Genomic DNA, 17,740 nt, shown 5'->3' on the forward strand with positions numbered 1-17,740 from the left:
CCTTCATTATATATATAAATTTCCTACTAATCCGCGTTCTCAAACGCAGCGCCCACTTTGTCTCTTTTCTCCACTAGTTCGCTGCTCATCTGACTATTCTGCGCATCGCTGAGAGCTCTCACAATGTCACTTTCTGCCTTATCTCTCACTAGCTTCCGTAGTGTCTGTATCAGGAATCCAGAAAACACATCTACTGACCAGTCGTCCGGCACGATTGCCAACACATCGGCGACATCAAGCCAGCCTCCAAAGCGTTCGAGAAGTTCACTTGTGCGCTCAACACGCTGTGAAAGGTCCTCGATGGTCAAGAATTCTTTCAGGAGGTGTCCAAACATGCGTGACTGCTCGGGACGAGTGGGTATCTGACTATGTGAAACGGGGGGTGCGCCAGGCGTAGCACGTCGATGTATCGAGGCGTAACCGTACAGACAATAGCTTATAGCAGTGTTATAGTCCCCAAGACCATGGGTGAGTAATTTCAACGCTTCCTCGTGTCGTTCTTGTCGACCATTTAAGATGATCATCTCGGAGACCAGCTCTTGCTTATATGGCCGCAGGCGTGACAAAACAGTGTTCACATCGTAAGACGATGTCTCACTTAGTAGCTGGAGCAAGCGGATACGCGCATGCCACCAATCTGCACCAAGAGCATTGTCGCTTATGAAGGAGAAGTATGTTGGTTTGGGCGGCTCCAGGATACGGTATGTTTCGTAGCTTTGCGATAGCGTCGCTCGCGATTCGATGTTTTTTTCAAGCTCTGTGATGACGCTATCGAGATAGAAAGCGATGAGTTCATTCACATACTGAGGATGCTGTAGCCAGTGTCAGTAGAAGCCACCAAACTATGTCCATAGGCGTACCTTTTTTTGGCCGAAGACAAGATACTCCAGGTAGTCTTTGACCGCGCCTGGCGCTTTGTCTCTCAGCAAAGGAACAGCTCGGGTAGGATCAAACTTGACTCTACTCTGATCATCGGCGAATACCTGTACACCAAGTTTGGGGTTCCGATTTGCTAACCACGCGCCGTATTCTTCTACAAGTGCCTGGTCCCGAATCTTGCGTAGATAGTCGCGCACCTTCTGTTCGCCATCTACAAGTTCACCTCCCCTGTCTTCTTCGCCTTCCAGAATTCGTTTCCAGGTCGCCAGCACGTGGGACGCCTTGACGGAAGCCTTGCAGTTGCCCTGGTATAAGCGACTGAGTAGGAAGAGACGCTTGAACTGCTCTAGCAATTCAACAGCACGGTCGAAACACTCTACCTCCTTATCTACTAGGTCATAGAGTTCTGCTCGTTGAGCGCCTGGACTGGAAGTACCTTTTGGGCTGCCTTGATCCAAGAGAAGAAGGATGTGGAGCAGCGCCGCATCGACAGTCCTGAACACTGAGGGGTCGTTAGTCACACTTGCCATTCCTTTGCGTCTTCTCCAAAACTGAAGATAGCGTTTTACGAAGTGCAATAAATTGTCACCAAAAGGGCCGTTGACGTTTGTCGACATGGTTGCGAGGTCATTCTGTTGCAAGAAATGTTCCACTAACGTTGTGATGCCGCCGTAAATCTGTATGCCGTCTGACCCCTGGACGACTTCTTGACAGAGAATCGGCATCAGGCTCAAGACAACTCGCGGATCTATCTCGCCCTCGATGAGCGCTTGTTCTGTGATGCGCTTCTCGTTCTCAAATATGATGATGTTGGCCTTCGTACGCAGGACCACGTCCATGAAAAGCATAAGCGAGGCCTTTTGACGAATGTATATGAGACTGAGATATTCGGACTCGTTGCGCGGTTCCTGTCCTCGAATGTCGCCCAAAATCGTTTCTATGGTCCCCCTATCCGGCTGAATGCGTGCCACGTTTCCGACCAGCGCATACTGTGCAGCCTCAATTCGAGAATCCAACCGGGTCACCAATGGGTTGCGTACCGTCCACCATATTTGGTCACCAGCCCAGACGACAGTCTGTGACTGTAGCTTGGACAGACGCTCTGCAAATTCGCGATCGGCTGTTGTTTGGCTTTTCGCAACTAGTGTGGCCTCTCCTGCTACTTCTCTGGACGAAGCAATTTGCAGTTTCCGAACGATTAGTTTTGCGCCCACTTCTGGAATCACGAGGTTGTAAGGCTGCACTACGGTGCGCATACCTATAGGCGTCGATATGTGGGAGCCTTTGCTGTGAACTGGCAAACCGAAAGGGCTCAAGTCGAGCCAGTACTTTTCAACTTCTCCAGCACTTGGGTCTACATCCCATCGCTGGATCTCAACACCAAAGGCAGTATCGCCCTCGATCTCTCGGTGCACAACGGCCAGCACGTAGCCTTCTTCGGCGTTCATGTCTGGACTGAGAGATGCCGAGAAGTCCATCCCTGACCCGTCGACGGCGATGGCATCAGGATAACTACTGAACTGAATGCTACCTCTGCACATATCCCCATCCAGATTGACAAACATGCCTACTCCTTGATCAGAAGGTGTTGTGCCGACCGTCAACAGGAACTCGTTTGGGTTTGGTGATGCGACGTGAGGCTTCAAGGGAGTGAACGGCGGCGGTTGTGGTAGCGCAGGCTCCTCAGCTTGTAACCTATTTTCTCCTGGGGGAGATGGTGGTAGAGGTTTGTCGGGTGAGGTTGCACCGGCACGAGGATGACTAGATGATCTCTCAGATTGCTCACCTCCCATAGACGCTTGTGCAGAGGAACGTGCTGGGGCTGGTGACACATCCCTAGACAATGACTCTGGCACGTCGAATCCATATCGCTGCGTCGGAGGCCGTGGACTTGCTGTTCTAGAAGGACCGCCCAGCCCAAGCACGTTTAAACTGGTACTTCGAGCGTGGCCACGCTGCTCGTCTGGACCTCGTGGATGTGGACTTGCAGAAGAGACACTTCTAGAGGGTGCACTAGGTACGGTTGCTAAATGCTCGGCAGCTCCGCCGACATCGCTGGCATCTGGGTCCAAGGATGAGATTGGGAACAGGCCTATCTTCTGTTGGTGTACGACATCCAGAAGGGCATACGAGTGGGCGTCGGCAGCGCATGAGAAGGTATCTCGGCGCACGGAGACAAGGCAGCCTCCATATTCGATTGCCTTGATCGCTTTCGGGGGGGAGTTTTCAGCTATCTGCACCAGTCGCAACCGCTTCTTCAGGCCGATGACGACGACTACACCATCCTCTGCAGACCCATCGATGTCCTCGTTCAAGTCCACACCTCCAACCCAAAGACAACCGATTGGTTTGAATGTCGAGTCTGGGCTCAGCTCGGGTAGCGAGTATATGGAGAGGGTGTTGTTACACAATACGCAGGCCTTGCTGATCTTGGGAAGCAACAGGATCTGCTGCACACCAGGCCCGTTGTTGTCGTTGTGTGGCGGTTCCAATCTAGAGGCGATAATGGCAGTAGGCTCTTCGGAAGGGTCGTCGGTTTCCGGTGGTAGTAGGACAAAGTGGATGATCTCAGCGGCGGATGTACCAACATAGAGGTTACCGTCTAAATGCGTCAGTACCCGGAATGGTGCACATATGGAAAGACGCGTACATACTCCAGACTTCCACACATGTGATGCGCGCGTCAGTAGAGGGGCCGTCAGCAGACAGCGGTAGGCTTGCGACAAGCTTGCGGAGGATGTAGGGACCATCGAGCGGAGGCGGTCGCTGCGATAGGGAAGATGCTTCTGCCATTGTTGTTGACCATCACACGCGCCATGACTGGCTATGGCAGCGATATGTAAGAGACGCGCATGGTGGATGGTTGAATGCGCTCGTGGTGCCTGGTGAGCTATCAATTGCCGCAGCCCACCAATTAGGGCCGCCTAACGCCGCACCTTCCGCGGTTTCACGGGAAGCTGCGTGCATACGTAACCAACACCGGTCCATGATTTCAAACGCGCCGTGAAGGCATACTCAAGTAGGCTTGACCAGAGCTGCAATAGCTAACAGTCCTTTCGGGTCCCAATTCCACGTCTCTCTCTTACCCACAGGTCGCGACCGAAGCGCAACAATGGAGGGCGGAGTAGACATGGACGAGAGAGTCGAGACACCACCAAACTCTGAGCGGCAAGAGGCTGTCGCAGAAGCGGAGCAAGAAGAGGAAAACAAGTTCCAAAGGGCTATTGGCGCGTGGAGGAGTACGAATGTCTACGACAAACATCGTGGGGAAAAGCTAACAAGGCGCCAGACATCGATCTCACGACGCTCATTCCGCAACTCGATACCGTAGCCTCAGACCTCGTCGCACACCAAAGAGACACTCTTACGCAAAGAAAAGACCTCGCGCAGAAGACCAAAGACTTCCGGAAACTTGACGATGCCAGCAAGCTCAGCGACATCAAAGGTCTCTTGAAGTGTAAGTGTCACTGCGCGCAGCTGACTGAACTCTGCTAAGCCAGATTCCTAGCATACCAGAACTTCATTGATCTCATTTCCAACCAGTCAAAGACCGTACAGGCTGCCTTCTTCCAAGTCTACTCGCCGCTCTCTGAAGCACCCGACCCTTACCCTCTCCTCGAGGCCTCCGTAGACTCACTCGTAACCTCCGAAGAGCTTGTGCCGAAGCTCACGTCCGAGAACGAGCGCCTGCAGAAGACGGTAGCGAGTCTTACAACACAGCTTGATGAGTCTGACAAAAAGTTGGAACAGGAACGGACAGCGAGGAAGACACTCGAGGATAGCCGAGACAGCAAGATCAGGGATGTGGAAGCGTCATGGTCGGCTGTGCTGAATGAGAAGCAAGACAACTGGGCTTCAAAGGAGAAGAGTCTAGAAGAGAAGGTTGAAAACCAGGATCGGCTGTTGAAGGAGCTCAAGGCCAGTTACGAGGTCTCACAGCGACTTGGCCAGGGAGAAGCGACTGAGGAAGAAGGCGGTCGGGGCGCTACTGCTGCGGAGCTCGAGATCGTCAGCTCAGAGCTCGAGCGAACAAGTCATCGACTGGCCGAAATCACGGCACGAAACGAGCAGTTACGCCTCGAATTAGCCCAGTCTGCATCCGCACCATCACAGCAGGTTGCTGTTGAAGACGACCCTGCTTTCCTGCGGTTACGTTCCGAGAACTCATCCCTCCTACGGAAGCTTGAGAATGCGCGCTTCGAAAAAGACTCCGAACGAACGAGGCTTGAAACTGAGACGAGAAGCTTGGAACGGGAGATCAAGTCGCTCAGGAGCGAGAAGGAAGCCCTTCGCGATAAAGTCCAGAAATGGAGCGATTACGAAAATGTGAAACAAGAATTAGAAGTGTTGAAGGTATGCTTTTCCAACGGTACTTCTCAAGCCCCAGCTGATTTGTGTTAGTCAATCGAGTTCGCGACAGGCGACGATGACGACGAAGCTACCGAGATCGCACTCTCACAAAACAGCGCATCTGGCAAAGGCAAAGGCGAAACATTAGAACAGCTCCTACTTGCTCGCAACAAGAAGCTCAGCAATGAGCTCACCGTCATGCGTGTCTCACACCAAGATCTTCAGACCAGGCTTGAAGCTCTGCAAGAAGAGCTCTCTAACACAAACATGGATTTGGAAAAGTCACGACAACTCAACGAGACATTGGAGGCTGATCTCGAGAAAGTCCAGCAAGAAGCTACAAATGCCTTTGACCCATCTGGCATGTCAGTCGCAGGAACTTATGTATCGCGCCACCCGCAATCCTCCTTTGCTGGAGGTCGACGAGGCCGCTCATCACCCACATCCTCCATTATCTCCGGCTTCGACAACTCGTCGCAAGCCCCAACGTTAGCGTCTCTACGCGCTGGAGGCAGTGGTGGCGAGCCCATGGGAGGCGGCTCTGGTATCCTACCCATGGTCACTGCCCAACGCGATCGCTTCAAGAAGCGCAACTCTGAGCTTGAGGCTGAGCTTCAAAAGTCCTACCAAACCGTCTCATCACTGCGAAGTGAGATTGGCGCGCTGCAAAAGGACAATCTGGACTTGTATGAGAAGACGAGGTATGTAAGTAGTTACAATGCGGTCAACCGTGGGCCAGCATCCAGCGCCTCGAGTTACGCTGCAAACCCTAATCCCTCCGCCATCAACATTGGCGAAGGGGGAGGTTCGGCGGTTGATACCAAGTACCGCTCAGCCTATGAATCTAATCTTAGTCCCTTCGCCGCGTTCCGAGGTCGCGAAAGCGCAAGGGCTATGAAGCGCATGCACCTCTTCGAACGTATGATCCTGCGGGTCACCAAGTTCGTACTCCAAACACGGACAAGTCGAAATATCTTTGCAGGGTACTTACTGGCGTTGCATTTCATGGTGTTCTATTTCTTGTTCAGTTTCGAAGCGAGCGCAGGCGCGGCGGTTGTTGCTGGACCAAGCGTACCTGGAGGGCCTGTTCCTGGGCCAGAGGATCCAGGGGTGTGGCATAACGAGGACAAAGGAACGTCATAACGGGTTAAGAACTGGCTAAGATTCAGCGTCGGCGGGAGTGTACTATTATGGTGTTTTTGAGCGTGTGGGCGTTACTATTTCAGAATAGCTGCAGCGTGTTGGCCATGTCACACGCCCTGGTACTTGCAATGAAACCGAGATACTTGTTCAATTTGCTTTAGTATTAGCATGATGTACGGTGATCACGACGGACCCGTCGTCGCTTGTGTTGAATCAGCTAGGTGATAGGATACACTTTAAGCATCAGGGGAAAACTCGGAAAAACTGAGTTGCTTCTTAGCCAAGGCATTCGTTGTGGTTCTAGTGGTCACACTTTTAAAACATTACAAGTGTATACCCAAGGATACCAGCTCCGGCACATAGGTACGACTCAGACCGACGAGCTCCTTCGTACGCATCAACGAGATCAAGACACGTGCCAAATATGTACTTACAACAAGCGACACTAATACCAAATCTCAGAAACCTGGTTTTGAGTCTACCACACATTCAAGTCGCTGCTGTGTATCCTGTTCGATATCGCAGTACATCTGTTCCTTGACCACCCGGCGGCTGTTTGATATTCCACGTAGCGAATCATCACGTAGATACCATAGGCATGATTCCTTGGTCCCCATATTGACGCTCACCTAAGCAAGAAACGAAGGCTGGAGAGACGGCAAAAAAATCGAACCATACACCCCAAGAATACCAGACCTTTCTACAAGCGCGAAGGAAGTTCCATGGTTATGTATGGTGTCTCGCGATATCAGTACTTCTGTATGGACATCTGCCAGTTCAGATGGCGACACGCCTCATCCTCTCATTCCTTCCTCATCTCTTCTAGCCGATAAATCACCCTGGGCAATCCTCATCCAATGAACTCATCATGGGAACGAAAATAAGGCATGCAAGTGCGGAACATCAAACAAGTTCAACCTGCACGACATTGACATCCCCAGCCAGCCAGCGGGTCGATAGGCTAAAGCAAGAAGATGATCCCGGAAACCCATTTTGCGGCCTCCCCTACCAATAGCGAAGCGCCGGCGAAAACAACGTTCGAGGCGCCCTTCCCTGCTCTCGCATGTTATTGGCCGCACACTGTGGGTACCTGAGGGGGTGATATTAGCTGTCGTTTCTTTGCTCGATGTAGTTTGTATTAATAGTCATTTTGGTGGATTTGTGATCTTTTTCTGGGGGAGGTACCTTCTACATTAGGGTTGGTAGACGATATGGCTTGAAAGGTAGGTTCACCGAGTACATGGGTACTTTGGCAGCTGAGATTGCGTGTAGGACGGGCGGCTCTGCGGGTGGTGGGGATTCAGAACCAAGGGAAGAGAATTGCAAGGACTTGGTGTGGAGGGAGCGGTTGCCGGGCTTGGTCGGTGTAGATGTTCCTGTGTCTTGCGCGGTATGGTAGAGAATGTCTCTTTTGTGCTATTTTCGATACACACGTATTGCTGAGAGGGGGGATCGTGATTTGGGTTGAGGGAATGCTTTGTGAGGTTTACTCACTTGCGCAGGAGGGCGGCATCCGGCTTACTTACTTGAAGAGCCATCATCAAGTATCTATCTAAACATTCACACAGCCTCAATAACAAACCCTCATCAGCAGCCTCGCATATTCATGTAGCATCTCGCATCAGAACCTTAATGCACATAACCTCACTTTCGAACTTTTACCAACCTCCCCTCTCATCCAGCCCCCAAAATAGCCATCTCGCCAGCGAACCCCATGGGCGTTTACGCCAAACACAGATAAGGTATAGTGGCCGTCAGTTCGACCATTAGGCGGCTCGGTAGTCGAGCGAACCACAGCGCATGCACCTTCGTCGCCTCATCCTTCGTTTGCTGTCAGCCAATGGTACCCCGGCTGGCTATATTTGGGGTCTTTTTCTACATTAGCGAGCGACGTGGTCTGGTTGGGCAAGTGGGCCAGGCGGTAACGGTTGATCGGCTTCGTGTACAAGGAAACGTAGGATCTGTGTGGAGCGGGACTACGCGCTGGGGAAAGAAAAGTTGGCTGTCGTGTGCTTGCAACGTGTGGCTGCCATTTGTATATAGGAACATGGCATAGACGGCCTCGTTCACGATTTCCTCATTCACCAACGCGCCTTCCTACGCTCCTCCCTCGGCAAACAAACACATCCACTTTCGCGCTTTCCTTGACTTTGGGGCTCTTTCCTAGAATAGGGTGTTGTTGTTTACTTTCGTCTCACCAAATTCTCATTTCGCCTCGACGTGTTACTTTCTTACATCACGCCCCGCTTCGCTTCCGACAAGGTCTTGTAATAGATCAGCACCCCTTACCGATACTCTATTCCGAGAAAAGATCGCACGCATCTCAGCAATACCGGCAAGGCCTACATCCGTTTCACACTTGTGAATTCGTGATATAACATCACCGTCGTCTCATCCACTGGATCGACATCACAGAGCATCCAACACTCGGCAATCGATACCAAGCACTCGATCTATATTACCTCAAGGCAACACAAGTCGATAACCGAACATGATCTTCCCTACCACTCTCAGTATTGTCTTGGCTCTTGCCCCTGTTACTCTCTTCGCTGCTCCTACACAGACTGTCGACTCGATAGCGGCACTCATCCCGAGACAGGATCTGACGGAGCTGCCTGCGGTTGTGTACGAGGAGTTGAGGAAGACTGACTCGCTATGTGATTTGTCGAATGTTGCTCTTCCCGCTGGTATGTGCCTGTCCAAATCCTTGCATCAACGCATGACCAACAGATGCTAACAACAAGTAGCACCCACACCCCTCGGTGCCCCAGCACAAGGCACTATTCTCCGCCATATCGCTATTGGTCGCGGCACCCAAAACTACACCTGCGCTTCATCTTCTTCTTCCGATGTACCCAAAGCTGTGGGCGCGGTAGCTACGCTCTTCAACGCAACCTGCGATGCCGCCCGTCTCAACGTGAATACTCTCGCCGAAGTAACCACTCTCGCACTGAACTACGCCATCCCCAATTCCGCCGAAGCAGACCAGCGACTATCAGGTCACCACCAGTTCACCGCCGCCGGTGTCCCTCTCTTCATGCTTGAGACCGACAGAGTCAACTACGGCCGTATCGAGTGCACAGTCAATAGCAAGAGCGCCGCACCCCAGGCCGCCACCAAGGGCACCAACGGGCTGGGTAGCGTCCCATGGTTGAAGTTGAACGCCACTGCCACCAGCGAAGGCGCTGAGCCCTGGGCTTACAACGAAGTCTACCGGATACACACCGCTGGAGGCGTGGCACCCAAGGACTGCAGTGGCATCGAGGGTAGCTTTACCGTCGAATATAGTGCGCAGTACTGGTTCTACGGATAAGCAACAACAGTATAGCTGCTGTTGTCGGTTTTCTCCCTCCTCCTTTTCCATGTACAGAGCATTTTCATCGGCGTTTTGGGCACGGAGTACCGGTTCAGCGTTCCGGTATAGCATACAAGCCTGCGGGCTTTAGTAGATAGCACTACCTTTCTCACGATCTCTGTCGAGCTCAGAGCTGGGCGACAGTAATCGTAATATTAAATCACAAAAGCCTTTCCGCATTATATTGATCTTCCTTGATTGATGATGTCTTCTCTCAACTATCCTCCAGCTGTTCTCTTTTCGGCTTACGATACCTGGAGCTTCTTTTCCTGAGCAATGTTCCTTTGTCGGCGTCAATGTCAACCATAAGCCTCGTGCTAGTCCCTTGTTTTGCTTGGAACATCTTCTTAGGCCAATCCTTGCAAATGTCGATCCTTGATCTGGGTGCAAAGATTTCCAAAACAAGGTAGATCAGGTAGTCGACAATGACACAAATGCAGAAGAGCTTGCCCGCCCAGATTCCGCAGCCAAAATATCTCTTCAACCTCTCGATGAGCGCAAAACTCTGCACGCCTGCGCGACCACGGGTGGCACTCCAAGCGCCAGCTGCCCCTGCACCCTGATAAAACTCACCGTGACTTATGACACCACTGATGCCATCATACACCCTCTCCGTTCGTTGCGCAATGTCAGTCCAGGAGTACATCTGCTTGACTTGGTTGTGGAACAGCTCTGTTCTTACTTTGCCGGCTCGCAGTTTGGCGATGGCACGCCCAGTAGCTTCAACAAGCTCGTCCTCTTCAGGCGCTGCAAACTCTACCATGTGAGTGGGCAGCACCTCGGGAATACCACCGACTCGAGTTGCCACAACATACAGCCCGCAGGATGCAGCTTCCACAATGACCGTGCCAAACGCCTCGGTCAGTGACGGGCAGAGGTATATGTGACCACGAACCATGACATCTCGGACTTCCTCATGACGGACTGGGCCGATCATGAGAACCTTGTCTTGCAACACATTGCGCTCAATCATCTGTTCAAGGTCGATAGCCTTGGGTCCATTGCCAGCGATGATAAAGCGAACGTTGGGGTTGGCGGCGACAATATGGGGTATAGCAGCTACTAAAAGATCGGTGCCCTTGTTATAGTAGAGTCGCTGAATCACAATGACAGTGATGATCTCGTCTGGGTCCATGGGCTGCTGCGGCCCCGGTGCTTTTGTGTGGGTAGGATCGATCGAATCATGCGATAGAGGACGAAAGTTCTCTGCAACGACTGCATTCGGGATGACGGAGACCATGAGAGGGTCTAGGGACGCTCGAAGCACAGTATTCTCTTTACTACAATGCATTAGCAGCTGCCAGCCATTGCGAGTTGAAAACGCACCAAGTATGACTAACGCATATGACATGGTCAACGTCGCTTAGGGTGAACTTGAGGAGCTTGTTGGTAAGGATACTCCCAGCATCCGCAAAGCCAAACAGGCTGTGGTCCGTGAAGACGGTTCTCAATCCCATGGTCCGCGCATGTAATATGGCCTCATGGCATAAGCTACTCAGGCTGGCATGTCCGTGTACGATTCCAATGCGCTCGCGGATTACGATGTTGCGGAAGATGGGAAAGAAGGAGAAGACGGTAGGGAAGGTCGTCTCGCGGTAGATGACCCAGAACGGGACGTAGTAGACTTTGAGGCCGTTGGTCAGGTATCGAACGCCTTTTCGACCATTGTACGCATGTGTGATGACGATGACTTTGTGTCCACGATCGATGAGTTTCTGCCCGTATTAGGCAAGTACAGGGTGAAGGCACCAAGTAGACTTACACTCGACAATTGGTACATGTGACTCTCCACTCCTCCTGCAACATATGAGTACTGTTTGAAACCTCAAGACGTGGTCCGTACCAGGTTGGGGATAGAAGTTGTCGCTAACCATACTGTCACGCGTAAGCTCTTGATATGATGCGGGGCCTGAATCCATAACGTACGCGATGTTATAGGGCATGTTTGCGGATTGTGAGGACGGGCTCCTCGAGTCTGTTCATAGGGGAGATACATGGCAGCTCAGCACATGGATGCAGTGGGGACGCCCCATGAGTGTGTCGCGATATACATGGCGCCGTCGCGAACGAATGCAGGGCATGGCGCGTCACCAGTCGGCGTTTAGCGTCTGGTAAGCTCCGACCAAATTTCGAGGGTCCAGAATAATTTGTAGCCAACTTCACCCTCGTGCAGTCGCAACCCGTCGCGAATCCTTTCCGGCTACTTCTCAAGCCATCTCTGTCCGGGAGTCGCCAGGAATTACCTCAATATGCCGGCCCCTCTATTTAAACGCTTCGCGCCGCCTGCGCCTATCGTCAAGAAGCAGCCTTCACCCGCTCCAGCGCGCAATGAGGTCTCGAAAGCATCAAGCCCTACACTTACTGCGACTGACATGGCCGCCGCCTCAAACCCTGCACCTGTACAGGACAGCACGGCAGTAGAGGCTCCAAAGACTATCAAGAAGCCGAAAAAGAGGAAGCGTGATACTGGAGCTACCGCTGATCACGATGATGAGGTTTCAAAGAAGCATAAGAACATCCTCTCGAAATTCGAAAAGGCCTCGAAACTAGCTGAAGCAATGGGACAAAAAGGCGAAGAGGAAGCTTCAACCGAAACTCAGGGACAAGAAGAACTTCACGACCTCGGACCCATGCCGCAACCCGCACCCATTCCTGAGCCAGTCTACGAACCTACATTCTCCACTCTTCCCACGTGGCTCGCTCAACCTACCACCGTCGAAGCATCGAAGACCATACCGTTTGCTGAACTGGGTGTTGATCCCTCATACGTCAAGAAGTTGGAGAAACAAGGATTCAAGGACGCGTTGGCTGTACAAACAGCATTGCTTCCGATGCTGCATCCTGGTTTTGACCAGCACTTGGGCGACATATGTGTCTCTGCCAAAACGGGTTCTGGTAAAACCCTAGCCTATCTACTTCCTATCATCGAAGCCCTCAAAGATCGTGCTGTACCTGTACTGTCCGCCATCGTGGTAGTACCGAGCCGGCAACTCGTCAATCAAGCCCTACAAGTTGCCGAAGAGCTATGCGCTGGAACAAAGATCAAAGTCGGCACAGCTTTGGGCAACGTCGCCTTTGCGACGGAGCAGAAGCAGCTCGTCAAGATGAGACCGCAATACGACCCCAGGAGAGCACAGGAGCTGCAGGAAAAGGCTTCACGACAACACCAGACAGGCTTCATGGAAAGAGGAGGACTATATGACGACCTGAGAGGCATGTCTCTAGACCATGTCCCACGATACGATTCGGGTGTAGACATTCTTATATGTACTCCGGGCCGGTTGGTTGAACACATCGAGCACACGACGGGCTTCCTACTAAACAGCGTGCGTTGGCTCGTCATCGATGAAGCTGACCAGCTCTTGAATCAGAACTTCCAGGGTTGGGCGACTGTGCTAATGGATGCCCTCCATGGCGAGACTCCGGTCGAGTTCATGAACGCTCAAGAACGGATACGAAAGCGGGAGCGTGATGTCAACTCCATCTGGTCCATGGCGTTGCCTGCTCGTAGACAACTCACCAAGGTTGTGCTTTCCGCAACCATGGAGAAAGACCTCACGAAGCTCGGCACGCTGAAGCTGAAGCGACCGAAATTGGTCGTAGTACAGGACGAAACTGCAGAGCCTCAAACTCTGGACAGTGAAGAGAACGTATTTGAGTTGCCGTCAACCTTAGAAGAGTTTGCAGTGCATGTTGGCGATGGTTCGAACAAGCCCTTGCACCTGTTGTATGTGCTCCTCAATTACGTGTTTCCAGGCGCCCAGGCAACGTCAGACTCTTCATCGGGTTCTTCCGCCTCAGATTCGTCATCAGATGAAGACTCTGACTCCGGCCAAGATGAACAGGCATCTGTATCCCAACAGAGTGGCCGCGTTCTGATCTTCACCAAGAGCACAGAGAGCGCATCTCGCCTGTCGCATCTACTTGGTGCGCTCATGCCCGCGTTCAAGAATTACATGAAGACAATGACCAGGGCGTTGACAGCCGATGCGTCTCGAAGGCTGCTCAAATCGTTCAGCTCTGGAGCGATCAAAGTCTTGATTGCGTCCGACGCCGCGTCTCGTGGGCTGGATATACCTGATATTACCCACGTCATCAACTATGATCTTCCGACAAGTATCACTAGCTATGTCCACCGTGTAGGCCGGACAGCTCGCGCAGGCAAGGCAGGAGAAGCATGGACGCTGTTCACAAAAACCGAGGCTGCATGGTTTTTGAAGCAAGTAGCCAAGGGCGAAAGCATAAAGCGTGGGAGCAAGAAGGTCAAGCGTATGGAGTGGAAAGAGAGCACTGTGACGGCGGATGGAAAGAAGAAGGCGTATCGCACGGCACTGAAGCAGCTGGAGAGTGCTGTTACAGGCAACGCTGAGGCTGAATGAATTCTCGGCGAAACACGTTACCTGTTGACCGCACAAAGTGCTCTGAAGATAGCCAGCCCTAACTATCCTAAAGATACCCGATCCACATCCCACATCTAGTTACGGACCATGTCTGTGCTGCATGTACCAAGCTTCCTCATTGGCCTTGGCTTTGCTTGATACCATACCTTGAAATCGACGCCAACGACGACGAGCTCACTTCGCATTTGGCAGGTGATAGGAAAGTTCCAATGTCCGAGTATCGGCATATCAGTAAACTTGCAAGCAGATAATGAACCTCCACCGTTGATAGGACGTGAGGAACTTTCAGTAGTCCAGCCTAGAGCAGTGCCAACCCACGAGTGTAGTGCTAAGCATTCCCCTCGGCATGCGTGATCATGCTTGATACCCTCCCACTCCGCGATGTAGTGCGCTGAAGGTTGCGGATCACATCCTGAAGGGGCAGGTTGGAAGCGCAAGCGGGCATGTGACATGTAATTGGCCGAAGACGAGATTCGCGACTTGCTGAGCAAAAGACCCCCATGGCGATGATTGGCTGCAAAATCCGTGGATGTGACATGTAAGGGTTAGTCTCCACGGGAAGGTCCACCAAGGCCCGGGGCTACACTGGACCTCCCATGTGCCGCCGTCCCTTCAACCACACCTCACATCGCGACCTCCCTAATGCAGTCGCTGCCGCCCTTATCGCTTCGTCTGCTACGATATTAATCTATCATGCGTTAACAGTTACCGCTCGTGTGGACGAATCGACGAGTTTTACATTCCTTGGATCGCGCCGTCACTCAGAAGTGATTGCACTGTTAACCGGCAGTTGGGCCGCTTGTCGGTTGCTTTCCATGGTCCAACAGTGCGCTTGCGTTGAACTATTGACATCCAAAGTACATGCCATGAAGCGAACGACGGCAACCACGAGGATGAAGCATGGTCACAACCTGCCATATTCTCGCGTTTGCGTGACCAACACATGTCCAGGCTGTGTTTCAAACGGCTGTGGCTGGCCCGCACCCTGCAGCATGATGGCGCCAAGGGTGAAGGTCCTAGGCTTAGTGGCGTCTCGAAGCTTGACTGGTGAGCACCTGCACTACACAACACTGTGAAAGCGCTTCCTGGCCCTTAGCGAACAAGGGACGCTTTATTATTGCAACCTTCATTTTGGAATGTCACCAGTGACGATCAATGTTTGGTACAGTACCATCTGCTTGCCGCAAGAAACGGAACATACCTCGGTCCAGCCCGATGCCACGAGTGCGGACCCTCACAGCCTGCAATCAGCCTTGAAACCAATCTACTACTACGAATGCCCCGCCACGCATTCGGTCCTAAAGTCGCGCAAGATGGTCACTTCTGTCGCAATGTCCGATCTACAAGGGCTGCCACCTATCCATGTGCCCGCCTGTTGATGTACCTTCTCTGCATGCACCTTCCTGACCGACGCCAAGTCTGAATGCAGCAGGTAAATGTATGAAACGCAGCGCCACTCAATCGCAAGCATGATCTACCTGCCAAGATAGGACTCGTTACCATTAGTGGTCGCGGGATCTAATTTCAATGTTGATCGTTTGCCCCACTGTGATCCTACACTACCACAGCGATGCCAATGGAGCGCACCGTAGACCTATGGACAGGGTAGGGAGCACATCATCGTCATTGACACAAGACTTTATGCCGCGCTTTGTGGCAATGCTTGGTATAAAGCCAAGGGAAATTCTCCTTCTTGTGTTTCTGTACCGGCTTCGTCTTCTCAAGCCTCTCAAACGGGGTTTACCTTCGCCTTCATTTATACCTTCTTCTTCAGTACAATCAACAGTCCATCGTTACCATGCCTTCTTTCGCCAAACTCACGGCGGTACTTGCCTTTGCTAGTACAGTCGTCGCAACCCCAGTTCAACTGAGTATGCTGTCCAGCCACACAATAGTGCCTCAGCATAGAACATGTAGCTGACAGATGTTCTAGATAAAGGTACCTCCTTCTCAGTGGAGCAGGTTCCTCGCTCAACCTACCTGAAGAACGGACCCGAGCAGAAGATCAAGGCTCTGCGCAAGCATGGCAAGGCTGTTCCTCAAAGTCTCGTAGAGGCTGCGCAGAACAGGGCGAGCAATACAGTGGTTGCCGCTGCTGCTGCGAGTGGATCAGTGCCTGCTGCTCCTAATGACGAGTACGACTCTGCGTACCTGAGCCCAGTTACCGTTGGCAGCACCACTGTCCACCTTGACTTCGACACTGGAAGCTCTGATCTGTAAGTTATCTTTGAACCTCCCAATATTCCAGAGTATCAAATCTTTTCTCAAGGCCTTTTCTAACACAATTCCAGCTGGGTGTTCTCATCCCTTCAAGCCAGTACTCAGCTTAGTGGTCACGACTACTACAAGGCCGACGCTTCCAAGGTTAAGAGCGGTTACTCTTGGAAGATCTCCTACGGAGACGGCTCAGGTGCTTCTGGCAAGGTCTATGCCGACAAGGTCACAGTTGGTGGTGTAACAGCTACCACCCAGGCTGTTGAGGCTGCTACCTCTGTCTCCGCAACCTTCTCTCAGGACACTGACACCGATGGTCTCCTGGGTCTTGCAATGAGTTCTATCAATACCGTGCAGCCCGTCCAACAGAAGACATTCTTCGACACCGTCAAGTCGCAGCTCGCCCAGCCGTTGTTCGCTGTCACACTCAAGTACCATGCTGCCGGCACCTACGACTTCGGATACATTGACAAGAGCAAGTACACTGGCCCAATCACTTACATCAATGCGGATGATAGCCAAGGATTCTGGGGATTTAGTGCATCTGCTTACAGCGTCGGTACCACAACCACTCAGAAGACTGTCGCTGGTATTCTTGACACCGGCACCACTCTCATCTACACCGACACTGCCATTGTCCGTGCCTACTACGCCAAGGTCAGCGGTGCGAAGAACGATGCTACTCAGGGTGGCTACATCTTCCCTTGCACTGCTTCCCTTCCTGACTTCTCCATCACTGTTGGTGGCGTCAAGCAGACCGTTCCCGGCAAGTACGTTAACTACGCGCCCATTGGTGATGGCACTTGCTTTGGTGGTATTCAGACCGACGACGGTATTGGCTTCAGCATCTTCGGTGACATCTTCCTCAAGAGCAAGTACATCGTTCACGAGTTGGGCAGCAATGGCCCAAGGCTCGGATTTGCCCAGCAGGCTGGTATCTAAACAGCTGCTCCACCTGAGTTGAAAGATCTTGACAATCTAAGATAATTTCAGGGGTAACGGTCTAGCACGATGGTAGTAGTAGAGACCTATAGACGCCATGATCGGCGCTGAATATGCGGCGAGTTTGTTCAGGCATATGCATAGTCCTTTTCTGCAAGTAAATACTATTACTTCCTCAATTTTGAGCATGTGGTTTCCTGACGCATACCTTGTGATATGCATTACTTGGCGCTACGTCATACTCATTGTCTATCGAAATATAGGTATGGAGAGGTATGAGTGCTGAACTATGTAACTTCGCGTTTTGGGAAAAGCTTTCGGTGGACAATTCCCAAACGAATTGTCTACGAAAGGCTGCTATTGCTCTTGAATGTTGCTATATCCTACCGAATATGCTACAGTCAAGCGCACTGTGCAGTGCCATTGATATTCGTTCTGTAAAGTTATATAATTTTTA

At 51.9% G+C, this 17,740-nt stretch overlaps 6 protein-coding genes across 6 annotated transcripts; 4 read left to right on the forward strand and 2 right to left on the reverse strand.

Annotated features, from left to right (window-relative positions):
• Positions 1 to 26: 26 nt before the first annotated feature.
• Positions 27 to 3,672, reverse strand: ALTATR162_LOCUS1362 (uncharacterized protein; the record flags this gene model as incomplete). The annotated part of the gene is made up of 3 exons (XM_043308958.1): positions 27 to 812; positions 861 to 3,481; positions 3,534 to 3,672. The coding sequence occupies 3 exons, from the start codon at positions 3,670 to 3,672 to the stop codon at positions 27 to 29; spliced, it is 3,546 nt and encodes a 1,181-aa protein (XP_043164893.1).
• A 319-nt stretch (positions 3,673 to 3,991) lies between these two features.
• ALTATR162_LOCUS1363 (uncharacterized protein) lies at positions 3,992 to 6,372 on the forward strand (the record flags this gene model as incomplete). Its single annotated transcript, XM_043308959.1, has 4 exons — positions 3,992 to 4,118; positions 4,169 to 4,336; positions 4,388 to 5,232; positions 5,281 to 6,372. 4 exons carry the CDS (start codon positions 3,992 to 3,994, stop codon positions 6,370 to 6,372), a joined length of 2,232 nt encoding a protein of 743 aa, XP_043164894.1.
• Positions 6,373 to 8,863: 2,491 nt separating this feature from the next.
• On the forward strand, positions 8,864 to 9,685 carry ALTATR162_LOCUS1364 (uncharacterized protein; the record flags this gene model as incomplete). The annotated part of the gene is made up of 2 exons (XM_043308960.1): positions 8,864 to 9,059; positions 9,120 to 9,685. The coding sequence occupies 2 exons, from the start codon at positions 8,864 to 8,866 to the stop codon at positions 9,683 to 9,685; spliced, it is 762 nt and encodes a 253-aa protein (XP_043164895.1).
• A 256-nt stretch (positions 9,686 to 9,941) lies between these two features.
• Positions 9,942 to 11,670, reverse strand: ALTATR162_LOCUS1365 (uncharacterized protein; the record flags this gene model as incomplete). Its single annotated transcript, XM_043308961.1, has 5 exons — positions 9,942 to 11,007; positions 11,054 to 11,442; positions 11,490 to 11,524; positions 11,571 to 11,602; positions 11,654 to 11,670. The coding sequence occupies 5 exons, from the start codon at positions 11,668 to 11,670 to the stop codon at positions 9,942 to 9,944; spliced, it is 1,539 nt and encodes a 512-aa protein (XP_043164896.1).
• A 306-nt stretch (positions 11,671 to 11,976) lies between these two features.
• On the forward strand, positions 11,977 to 14,106 carry ALTATR162_LOCUS1366 (uncharacterized protein; the record flags this gene model as incomplete). Its single annotated transcript, XM_043308962.1, has 1 exon — positions 11,977 to 14,106. One exon carries the CDS (start codon positions 11,977 to 11,979, stop codon positions 14,104 to 14,106), a length of 2,130 nt encoding a protein of 709 aa, XP_043164897.1.
• Positions 14,107 to 15,925: 1,819 nt separating this feature from the next.
• ALTATR162_LOCUS1367 (uncharacterized protein) lies at positions 15,926 to 17,283 on the forward strand (the record flags this gene model as incomplete). The annotated part of the gene is made up of 3 exons (XM_043308963.1): positions 15,926 to 15,998; positions 16,061 to 16,343; positions 16,419 to 17,283. 3 exons carry the CDS (start codon positions 15,926 to 15,928, stop codon positions 17,281 to 17,283), a joined length of 1,221 nt encoding a protein of 406 aa, XP_043164898.1.
• Positions 17,284 to 17,740: the final 457 nt, after the last annotated feature.

Source organism: Alternaria atra (genome assembly GCF_907166805.1).
Source record: "Alternaria atra isolate CS162 genome assembly, contig: 21, whole genome shotgun sequence".
Taxonomy (NCBI): Eukaryota; Fungi; Ascomycota; class Dothideomycetes; order Pleosporales; family Pleosporaceae; genus Alternaria; species Alternaria atra.